We start from the raw sequence: 11516 nt of genomic DNA, 5'->3' as shown, positions 1-11516 counted from the left end.
ACACCGGGTTCTTTCCTAGTGCAATAGCCGACTTGCTGTCAATGCTTATCTTGGTAGGTTCCTTTTGCTCAAAATGAACTTCCTTCAGCAAGCTTCTTAGCCATATAGCATGTGATACACATGCGGATGCAGCAACATATTCGGCTTCACATGTAGAAAGAGTAACAATAGGTTGCTTCTTTGACATCCATGAAAAAGCTGCATCTCCCATAGAAAATACAAATCCGGAAGTACTCTTCCGATCATCCATGTCTCCAGCCCAATCACTATCCGAATAGCCCACAAGTTCCAAGTTACTATGATGAGAATAAAATAGTCCATCAGTAATAGTACCTTGGATATAACGAAGAATTCTCTTTGCTGCCTTCCAGTGCATTAATTTGGGCTCCTCCATGAATCTGCTGACTAGGCCGACTGCATATAGAATATCCGGCCTAGTACATGTCATGTACCTCAGACATCCTACCAAGCTTCTAAAGAGAGTAGGGTCCACAATCTCTCCTTCATCTTCTTTTGACAGCTTTGCTCCACAATCAACGGGGGTGCTTATAGGGTTACAATCTTTCATCTTGAATTTCTTCAAGATTTCTTTGGCATAACCTTCTTGAGATAAGAAAATTCCTTTTTGATATTGTTTGACCTCCAAACCCAGAAAATATGTCATTAACCCCATGTCTGTCATCTCAAACTCCTTCATCATGGCATGCTTGAACTCCTCAAACATTTGTAGATTATTACCTGTAAAAATAAGATCATCCACATACAAACACACAAGTAGAATGTTAGAATTTTTCTCCTTTACATACACAGCATGCTCATAGGGACATTGCTTGAAGCCATTTGCTTTGAAGTAGCCATCAATTCTTGAGTTCCATGCTCTTGGAGCTTGTTTTAAACCATAAAGTGCCTTCCTTAGCTTTAAAACCTTCTCTTCATGTCCCTTCTTCACATACCCTTTGGGTTGTTCAACATATACTTCTTCTTCTAGAAAGCCATTTAGAAATGCCGACTTCACATCTAACTGGTAGATGTTCCAATTACTCTGTGCAGCCAAAGAAATCACCAGACGAATGGTCTCCATGCGTGCTACGGGAGCAAATACCTCCTCATAGTCAATTCCGGCTTGCTGCTTGTAGCCTTTAGCTACTAATCGAGCCTTATATTTCTCCACCTTTCCTTCTGCATTCTTCTTTACCTTATATACCCATTTCACTCCAATGGGTTCATGACCTTCTGGAAGAGTAATAAGTTTCCATGTGTTATTCTTCTGGATTGCCTTCATCTCTTCATTCATGGCCATCCTCCAGTTTTCATTCTTCACTGCTTCTTCAAAAGAGATTACATCCTCATTAGCATATAAACAAATGAGATTAAGGGGACTCGTCACCTCATAGAGATCTTGAATGCTTCTTGTCTTTCTGGATTCTTCATTTGAAGATGGAGATCTCGTGCTAGGTGATGAAGGTGATATGGGATCTTCAACTTGAGCCTTCACTTGTTCTTCTTCTTCTTGCACCTCTATCATGTTGGTGCCCCAATTCCAGATTCCTTCTTCATTGAATTTCACATCACGGCTTATGAGGATCTTCTTCGCCTTTGGATCATAAAGTTTGTATGCCTTGGATCTCTGATCATATCCTATAAAGATGCAAGGATAACTCTTGTCATCAAGCTTGCTTCTCCTTTGATCTGGGATGTGTGCATAGGCAATGCAACCAAATACTCTCAGATGAGATACATCTGGCCTATATCCATTCCATGCTTCTTGAGGGGTCCTTCCTTCAAGATTCTTTGTTGGGCAGCGGTTGAGAATGTATACCGCACAATTCACAGCTTCCGCCCAAAACTCTTTTGGCATTTCTTTCGTCTTCAACATGCTTCTCACCATGTCAAGAATGGTCCGATTCTTCCTTTCTGCTATGCCGTTTTGCTGGGGTGAGTATGGTGCAGTCAAAGTCCTCCAAATACCTTGAGATTTGCAGAACTCCTCAAATGCCTTCGAGGTGAACTCTCCTCCTCGATCTGATCTCAAAGCTTTGATTTTGCACCCGGTTTGGTTCTCCACAAGAGCTTTGAACCTTTTGAATGTCTCCAGGGCCTCACGTTTCTCCTTCAAGAGATACACCCAAGTTTTTCTGCTAAAATCATCAATAAATGTTAGAAAATAATGATGACCTCCAAATGAGGCCGGTGTGATGGGACCACAAATATCCGTATGGATGAGTTGCAAAGGCCTTCGGGCTTGATGAAATGACTCTTTTGGAAAGCTAGCTCTTGAGTGTTTTCCAATAATACATCCTTCACATATTCCTTCAGGGGTATCCTCAATGAGAGGTAATCCTTTCACCATTGCCTTCGAAGATAAGAGTTTCAAGGAACCAAAGTTCACATGCCCGAACCTCAAGTGCCATAGCCATGTGTCATCCTTCATGCATGCACTCAAGCACTTTGTCATAACATACTTGATGTTCAATATAAACATTCGGTTCTTGGTCATAGGTACTTTTACAATCAGCTGATCATGTTTTCTTAAGTAAAGATATCTACCTTCCATAACAACATCAAATTCTTTTTCTAATAATTGACCAAGACTTAAGATATTTGTTTTCATATTAGGCACATAGTAAACATTAGAAATGAACTGTTGAGAACCATTCTTGAGTTGAATTAGGATTTTACCTATCCCCTTCACTTGAACTTTTGAGGTATCACCGAAAGAAACATTGCCTTCCACTGTCTCATCTAACTCTTTGAACATGTGTTTGTACCCGCACATATGATTGCTTGCACCGGTATCCAAGTACCAAATATTTTCATTGGAACCTTCTTCTCCCTTCTCTGCTAGTAGCAAGATACCATCTTCTCCTTCCTCCTTCTTTGCATAGTTGACCTTCTCATGCACTTGGTTATTCTCATTATGGTAACATTCTGAGGAGTAATGACCATATTTACCACAAGTATAACATTTAATTTTACTTTTGTCATACCTTCGTCCTCCTCTTGAGAAACCTCGTTGCCTTCTTCCGCCAGAGGGACCTTGTGTGCTTTCTTCATTAGGTAAGACTCCTGTGCCTCCTCTTCCTCTGCCATGTCCAAAGGAACCTCGTCCTCGTCCACGGCCTCGTCCATGACCGTATCCGCGGGTATAACTATGACCGCGATTTATTTGACTGCTTTCACTAGTTGGGCCATCCTTCTTCTCATTGATGGTGAGCTTGCACTTCAAGGCTTGCTCCAAGGATTCTTCTTTCCACATCAAGATCCTTTGCTCATGGACTTGTAGAGAACCCATGAGTTCATCAACTGTCATAGTGTCCACATCTTTAGACTCTTCAATTGCAGCTACAACATAGTCAAACTTCTGATCCAAGGATCTTAGGATCTTCTCCACCACACGCTTGTCCTCTACATTCTCACCATTTCTTTTCATTTGGTTTACATTAGAAAGAACCTTTGTGAAGTAATCCGAGATGGATTCTCCTTCCTTCATCTTCAAAGTCTCGAACTCGCCTCTCAACATTTGGAGGCGCACCTTCTTCACTTTCTCAACGCCCTTATGAGCGTTCTCAAGGATCTCCCAAGCTTGTTTTGAGTTGGTGGCACAAGCAACCTTCTCGAATCCGGCTTCATCTAGCCCTTGATAGATGAAATAAAGAGCCTTCTTGTCTTTTTTTCTTTGATCGACAAGCGCCGTTCTTTGTGCCGCCGTTTGTGCGCGATCATCTTGGGGTTCTTCATATCCCTTTTCAACAACCTCCCAAATATCTTGAGAGCCTAGCAATGCCTTCATTTGGATGCTCCAATTCTCATAATTGGTGGTGGTGAGTCGTGGAATGGGGAATTGCATGCTGTTGGACATATTTCCAACATCCGAGCTCTGATACCACTTTGATAGAATATGTAATGGTGGTGGAACATACAACAATAGTATGAGAAACTATATAAAACAATGGAGAATACAACTTTTTCTCACAAACCCTTCTCCTTTTTTTTCTATTCTGGATACCACTTCACCACACCGTCAATTCTACAACAACCACCTATTTATAGGTATAAGAAATGACCTTTTGACTCCCCTAATAAATTTATCATTTAGACTTCCCATGTGACTCTTGGATTTTCCATGTGACTCTTGGCTTTTCCATGTGACTTTTGGTTTTTCCATGTGACTCTTGGTTTTTCCCACTTCAATTAAGTTTACAAAATGACCTTTGGATTTCTTCAAATATATTTAATATTTGCTTTTTCCAACAGCCAACACAGCTCGTGCATGGATCTTTTATATGTTAAACACAAATCATGATTTTTTTTTTGGGGGGCGGGGAAGAAGGGTGGTATTTGACATGAGCTCTCTTATATTGAACTCCAGTAATAGCGTCATGTTACTGCAATTTGAAATATCTCTAATTTCAGCAACTTTCATTCATAACTTGAATGATATTACATGTATATTCTACACTTGCATACAGAAGCTTGATATGCATCGGATGTTTGGTACCAATGATTTAGATTCAGTTCACTCTGATCTTAATTTTGCTAATATTCTTTTCATTTTGTTTCTAATGAAAATCTTAATCTGCAGTCAGATAGATGCCATCTAAACTTTTTTTCTCTGGATGGAGGTTATATCTTTCGTGAGAAAGAGAGATTCATCTTTCTTCATACGAATTTACAAGTAGATGATATAATGATTACTTTGAAATCTATGGAGATGGATAAATTATTTAGTTTATAATTTTTTGAAAGCTATGCTGAAAGTGATCCAACGATGAGTATCATAAAAAAAATATATCCATTGCTCTTAAGCGTAAAAGATAAAATCTGGATATTTTTTTCTCTCTCCTCGGTATCATGTCACTGGATGACTGTCGTAACAAATGCAATCGCAGCTCCAAGTCACTCATTTGGTTTACTTTAACTCAAATCAGAAAAAAAAAAAAAAAAAAGAATCATCGGCTGGGCTAATAATGCCATTATCCAATCTTCTTGGATAGGCGTACTAGTTGATCTTCTAAATAGGTTTATTTAGCTGAGCATAGCCTCAAGATCCGTTTCAGTCTCAGACAAGTGGTGGGAACTCCCCACATTCACGTGGTTTAATAGAAGATTATTTAGGTGGGTGTAGCCTCTAAATCCATTTCAGTGTCAGACAAGTGGTACAGTGGTGGGAACTCGGACATTCACGTGGCTTAATAGGAGGCCCCAGTGGTTGGTGGGTCAAGACAAATAATTGGATCTCTCAATGCAGAACTGTCGGCTGAGATCTGAAATTATTAGACCAGCGGGGTCACACCTAACACGGAGCTATACAGGGAAATCCCATTCATGGTTGCCGCATATTTCGTCTTGCGATTTGCAAACTAAATGATGCGACGTCTTGAGAATATTAATGTATTTACAGGCAAAGAGATCAAAGATGATGAATTTGGAATAAAATTTTTATGATCAGATCGATTATAAAAAAATTTTGATCAGATCATCATCATCTACCATATTTTTTAAACGTATATATTAAAATATTAAAAAAATAAAAATAAATAAATTAAAAAAATATCTAAACAGTTTTGATAAACATCACATAATTTTTTAAATTTTATTTATTTTTATTTTTTTAATATTTTATGTGTGCGTAACATGTTTTGGAGATGTGGTGATGATTCGATCATAAATTCTTTCACGGTAGTTCGATCATTAAAATTTTATTCGTGGATTTGGATGACCACCTATGCGAGATTCCAGCATGCGGGACACGCGTCACAGCTGAAACATACTTAGGCCCATGCAATATAAGATAATTATTGTGCATCGAGTCTTATCATGAACAGATTTAAGCACGTGATGGTTTGCTCATGTCTGCCGTAGTAGGGTAGGCCGGCCGGGGTCTATAATTAGAGACCACACCGATGGCCATCTCATCATTATTGGCATCTCTTTCCAAGTGTTCCATGGAAGCGAAGAGAAGTAGCACCGTATCTGGCGTAGTGGTAGCATTTCTCTTGGGAGTGCTATTTGTCTCTCCCTTGATCAACGCTAAAAGCTTCGATTTCTTCCTCCTAGTTCTCATGGTACCGCCTTCTCTATTCCAATATTTTGTTTGAAATATTGATGCGCTACCTTTCACGGTCATTACAGATCTTGCACGGCAAATGGTATATATACAGGCGAAGTTGGCATATCCAGCTGACCATATATAGGATTAGGCATCTTATAATTAAGAGATGAAGGTGCCAACATCCAGCCTAACTAGATGGCCAAGGGGTTCTTCCTAATTCATGATTCATTACTTCAGTGCATCATCAATTACTTACATAAAGATGTCTAACTAAAAACATGGGTAACACTTTTGATTGAAGTCCACAATTTTAGTAATATTCTTTATATATATATATATATATATATAGTTTCTCATTTTTTCGTCCTCTGACTTTCTTGTAGTGTGCATGCCAGAGGACAATAAATAATAATTCCAACTTTGCATCAAAAACTAGTTATTTATTTTACGCCAAGTACGATCATCATGATATTTCTACAGTGGGACTCATATTTTTCAATTTCCTCTAGAGCAAATTTACGATTGCTCTTCTTATCTTTTTTTCTTAGAAAATAAAAAGCAAATCTCTCTCTCTCTCTCTCTCTCTCTCTCTCTCTCTGGAATACCATCTGAAAACTTATGGCTGGGTATAATGGGCATGTGCAGTGGCCTGGAGCATACTGTTCTCAATCAACTTGTTGCATGCCAACAACAGGACCACCGAAGAATGACTTCTTTGTTAGGGGCTTGTGGACCTATAACAGCGACACCGGGGAGGCCGTTACCAAGTGCAATGGTACTTCCTTTGATGTGAAACAGGTATAGCATCACAAGTAGAATCATGGATCATTTAGCTGTAGTGCTGCTAAGTTAATTTCGCTCTTCTTACCTCATTCAGAGGTGGAAGACGTGCATGTCCAGCCCTTCCACACGTCAAGTGGTGACGAATTGGAAGAGCAATGCAGAAACTGGAGTGGGTCACTATATATGTATTAATTCACGGAATTTTAGTCGACAATAAGTGATTTAATTGGCAGGACCAAAGAAGGAACATGAACTGTTGGGGCCAATCCCCTCATCGCCTGATCGTCGGGAACGAGTGCCTGCAAAAGAAAGTCCACACTGACCGGAGGCGGCTCCGGCGGGGACCCTCCGACGGTCAAGTCAGAGAGGAGACTGGGCAACAGTGAAATGAAGACAGAGAGCCCAATTGAGAGAGAGAAAGGGAGCAAGCCTGAGAGTTTTCTTGGAAGGCCCCTAGCACTGTTGCCTTCCTCGATATATATAGTGGAGCACGGTATGGCGCCGTCATTAATGGCGCGGACAATTGAAGAATTGTCAATTCACTGTAGAATGTCAGAGTCGCCGTGAAGGTGTCACATCGCCGTGGGGCTGTCAAATCACTAGGGTTGACAATGCCCTAGGCGGGATGGTGCCCTTAGGTGGCAGTGCCGCATGCTGCTGTCAGGACTGACAGCCTCTGGCAGTAGTACGGCGATCGGAGGAGTCGACCGACCTTAGGTCGGTGGCCGGCTGAGTGGCATCGGGTGGAGATTCGGACCCCTCCGACAGTCAGTCGGGCACGTTGCGGGAGTCGGCCGTCGGACTCCCTGGTGCAGTCGGTAGAGAGCCGTTAATCGGTCGGTAATGACGCCCGACGATCGGTCGGTCGGTTGGTCGGTCGGTCGGGTATGCCCGACTATGAGTCGGTATGAGCGGGGTCGGTCGGTAATCCCCAACAGTTGCCCCCCTCCACTCCTTAGTCGAACGGTGCGCTGGCCGATGTCTTCGTTTGGGCAGTAACGCCGGGCGAAAAGGAGTGGATTCACTGTGTGCCAAGTTCCAACCGTACCGGGGGTCGATATGATGTCTGGCGTCTCATAAATGCCGAGCGATTCGCTGGCGTCAGATGTCCAGTCGGTGTCAGATGTCCCGTCCCGTCGGAATCAGACGTCCTGTCGGCGCCAGGTGTCATGTCAGCGTCGTACGACCTGCAGGTGTCGGATGTCCCACCGGTGTCAGACGTCCTGTCGGTGTGGACTTTTTTTTGCAGGCACTCGTTCCCGACGACCAGGCGACGAGGGGATTGGCCCCAACAGATTGGCGCGCCAGGTAGGGGGACCTCCCTTAATAGTCCACACCGACAGGACGTCTGACACCGGCGGGACATCCGACACCTGCAGGACGTTGTGGCAGGCTGTGGGGAGACCTCTCTTAATAGTCCCACATCGGACAACTCTGATGTGTGCATGTGCTTAAGTAGTGCGGGCTCCTTCTTGCCCCGTGAGGCGCCTTTTGCCCAGAGGGGTTGAGAGGACAAAACCGTGACCTGTCGATCGCGTGCGGCCCGTACGGGCGGCGCCGTCGGGGAAAGCGGACAATACCTTGCGAGCGGTGGAGAGGAGAAGGTACCGTAACCTTAACACGTGTGCACAACAGTGGCGCGCCAGGAAGGGGGCACCCGCCCCCTGTCCACACATGCACCCTCCAGAGTGGGGGGCATGTTGTGGCAGGCTGTGGGGGGACCTCCCTTAATAGTCCCACATCGAACAACTCTGGTGTGTGCATGTGCTTAAGTAGTGCGGGCTCCCTCTTGCCCCGTGAGGCGCCTTTTGCCCATAGGGGTTGAGAGGACAAAATCGTGACCTGTCGATCGCGTGCGGCCCGTACGGGCGGCGCCGTTGGAAAAAGTGGACAATACCTTGCGAGCGGTGGAGAGGAGAAGATACCGTAATCTTAACACGTATGCACAACATGAACCATAAAACATCATGTATTAATTATCATGGACATAAGTTGTTGATGCCACTCCTCAAAGTTTTGACACATGAACCAGAGAAGACACGGAGTTTTTTTCCTTCTTTTCCCCATAATCTGAACGGTGCAGAAATTTCTTAGTTTGTCCAAACAAAATATTTGAAATCTCTTTTTAGCTTTTTTTTTTTTCTTTTGTTTTTTTTGCACGTACAAAATGTTTTTTAAGGGTTGGTCATGCAGAGAAGAATAATTAATTGATGCTTGACGTGAAAATTAACAGCTCTCTAGTTTGATGGATGACCTCCATTCGTATTGGAGCAATATCAAGTGCCCCAGCAACAATGGAATAGGTAACTGGAAGAGCACATGGAAGACGTATGGGGTGTGCTCCGGCATGAACGAGACTGCTTACTTCGAAACCGCGCTCCAGCTCAGGACCAGGGTGGACCCACTCTACCTCCTAAACAAGAATGGTAATTTTTTAGTGCAAATTTGATCCGAGAAACATTAATCTATAAGAGTCGTGTTAAGGTGACAGACGAGTTCGATTTAATTCATGTTGCATGCTGATATGGTGTTCTTATGCAACATATTCAAAATCTTTTTTTTTTTTTCAAAAAAATGATTCTTTTTTGTATCTGCGTGCATTCTAAAAGAATTACATTTCCAAATTATAAGTCATTTCTCTTTAAACAAACATGAATTCTTTTCCACTTTAGAGAGGAAAATGCCTGCCAATGACCTCTTTGTATGGAAAAAGAAGGAAAAAGGAAGAGAAGAAAAAGCTATTCACCCTCTCTAGAGTCCTTAAATCTAGTCAAAGAATTCAATTAAAGCCAAATGATGGCTCATCAAAACGTTCCAAAATACAAAACTGTATCTTTCGAGCCTATTTGGATATTTTTAGAGGATTAGGCTGCGAATTCCCTGGTATTGGGTCTGTTGGCTCACCTATCTTACATTTTTTAAGAGCCTGTCCAAACCCAATCTAAATATTAATCTTTGGGCTGAAAGAAGAAAAAAAGACTTGTGAAGATTTTTTTTTTAATATTTCCATAGTAGTTAAGCTAGGTGATATTTGATTGATACAAGACCATGTTTAAATGGACGACCCAATCCATAAGCTCTATAAGATTTCCGACCTGACCATATAGGAATATCCAAACAAGACTTAAATTGGAATTTTCATAGGATAGAATGGCCAGGATTCCTGAGCAGTTTAAGATGTCAAAAAACAGGACCTTATCCACTCATCCAGTAATCAAGAATTCTTAGTACACAATTTAAATGAATAAAAAAAAAAAAAATCTTGGGACTTATACAGTATATATTTGTTTTAAATTACTGGATTCAGGTATCCTGCAGTCATCCTGGAAGCTATATGACATCAGCGATATCGAGAGCGCCATCGCAGAGGGGATCAAAGCAACTCCGGTGCTTCGCTGCAGCAAGGGACCATGGGGCTACTTCCAGCTCTACGAGATCTACATTTGCGTCGACAAGGATGGCAAGTCGATCATCGAATGCCCTGTCAAGCCACGGTTCACATGCTACCGCAAAGTTCTTTTCTATCCATTTGACAATGAACAGCCCCACAACATCTCCACTGCTAATCCCATTCAGATGCCAATCTCTGTGGAATGATTAGAAGATGTGATTTTAGAGGAGCAGCACCCTTTCGGTACTCTTTCTTTTCCTTTCCACTTTGGTTCAGAGTTTGTTTGATCCATGGTGTACTTCCCTTTGGAATAAATAAAGCCCCCAGTTTATCTTCAGGTTATGGCTAATTTTCCTCGGTGGATTCGCTTCATCTATCCATGACCAATGATGGAACATAGTAGATATAAAACGTGGTGCTTTCAACTCTAATGCACGTAAATAAATAAATGATCGGGATTATACACTTACATATGTGTTGTCAATGATGCACTGTTTTGGGTTCACGAAATGATGCTCTTTATAATTAGTAAAAGGCTAGAGTACACCAGCTTCAGCTTCTTGATTGGCCTAATCCCAGTGTGACACACTCATGTACCCCACCCCACCCTATAGATGTTGCACCCCTTACTGGACAGGTAGCAGCATTCTTATAATTAATTAGTAAAGCTCGCTGTAATCACAAGGAAGAACGTTGGAGGATGTCCAGGATGATGGATGGTTTTTGTTCAGTTAGTATGCAGTTTTGGTTCATCGTGGACGACTAACTGAAGACTTCTCCACTAATCATTATGCTGAAGGGCATCCGTGGACCAAAAACAATGATGAAACTTTCAGTGCTCTTATCCCTGTAGATTATAGGGACGGTCTCTGACGTGAAAAAAAGTGGGCATGTTCCAGTTCTCAAAGTTCCTAGATTTGATAAGTGCCAGAGCTACAATATTTTCAAGTTTCATGATGATCAAGAAGACGAAGTGATGGCTGTTGCCGATGAATTGTGTTGTGTTCTTCCTTGCACTAGTGTAAGAACAGCTAAAGGCAAGATATACAATGCTCGACAACACTTTCTTGGAAGAAAGCACTTAACGACATCTTATATCTTGCCTTCAGCATGGTAAGATTTTTTCTCATGCTGCTTTTCTATACGTGAATCCCATGCAATCTTAAAATTACTGATGCTCAATGCTTCTTGTATCACTTGTTTGGCAAATAAATATGCGTTAATGCATTGGAGTTTTCCCTTCCTCATCCAAAGTGGTGTGACTTTTCTCTCTCCTTTAGAGGCTTAATG

The 11516-nt window shown here is 42.0% G+C and overlaps 1 protein-coding gene across 1 annotated transcript; it reads left to right on the top strand.

Moving 5' to 3' along the window:
• Positions 1-5889: 5889 nt before the first annotated feature.
• LOC105038719 (ribonuclease 3) lies at positions 5890-10563 on the top strand. The gene is made up of 4 exons (XM_010914617.3): positions 5890-6065; positions 6698-6850; positions 9069-9261; positions 10143-10563. The coding sequence occupies exons 1-4, from the start codon at positions 5904-5906 to the stop codon at positions 10430-10432; spliced, it is 798 nt and encodes a 265-aa protein (XP_010912919.2). The 5' UTR covers positions 5890-5903; the 3' UTR covers positions 10433-10563.
• The last annotated feature ends 953 nt before the right edge of the window (positions 10564-11516 follow it).

This window comes from Elaeis guineensis, chromosome 2, assembly GCF_000442705.2.
Source record: "Elaeis guineensis isolate ETL-2024a chromosome 2, EG11, whole genome shotgun sequence".
In the NCBI taxonomy this organism is placed as follows: Eukaryota; Viridiplantae; Streptophyta; class Magnoliopsida; order Arecales; family Arecaceae; genus Elaeis; species Elaeis guineensis.
The sequence above is the reverse complement of the archived record's forward strand: the minus strand, read 5'-3'. Positions and strand labels throughout refer to the sequence as shown.

Bases quoted from the DNA above. Each gene is read 5' to 3' on its own strand.
- LOC105038719 (XM_010914617.3), top strand. From the start codon at position 5,904: ATGGCCATCTCATCATTATTGGCATCTCTTTCCAAGTGTTCCATGGAA. The intron at 6,851-9,068 runs GTATAGCATCAC...GAAAATTAACAG, and splicing joins CTTCCTTTGATGTGAAACAG to CTCTCTAGTTTGATGGATGA. The intron at 9,262-10,142 runs GTAATTTTTTAG...TACTGGATTCAG, and splicing joins CTACCTCCTAAACAAGAATG to GTATCCTGCAGTCATCCTGG.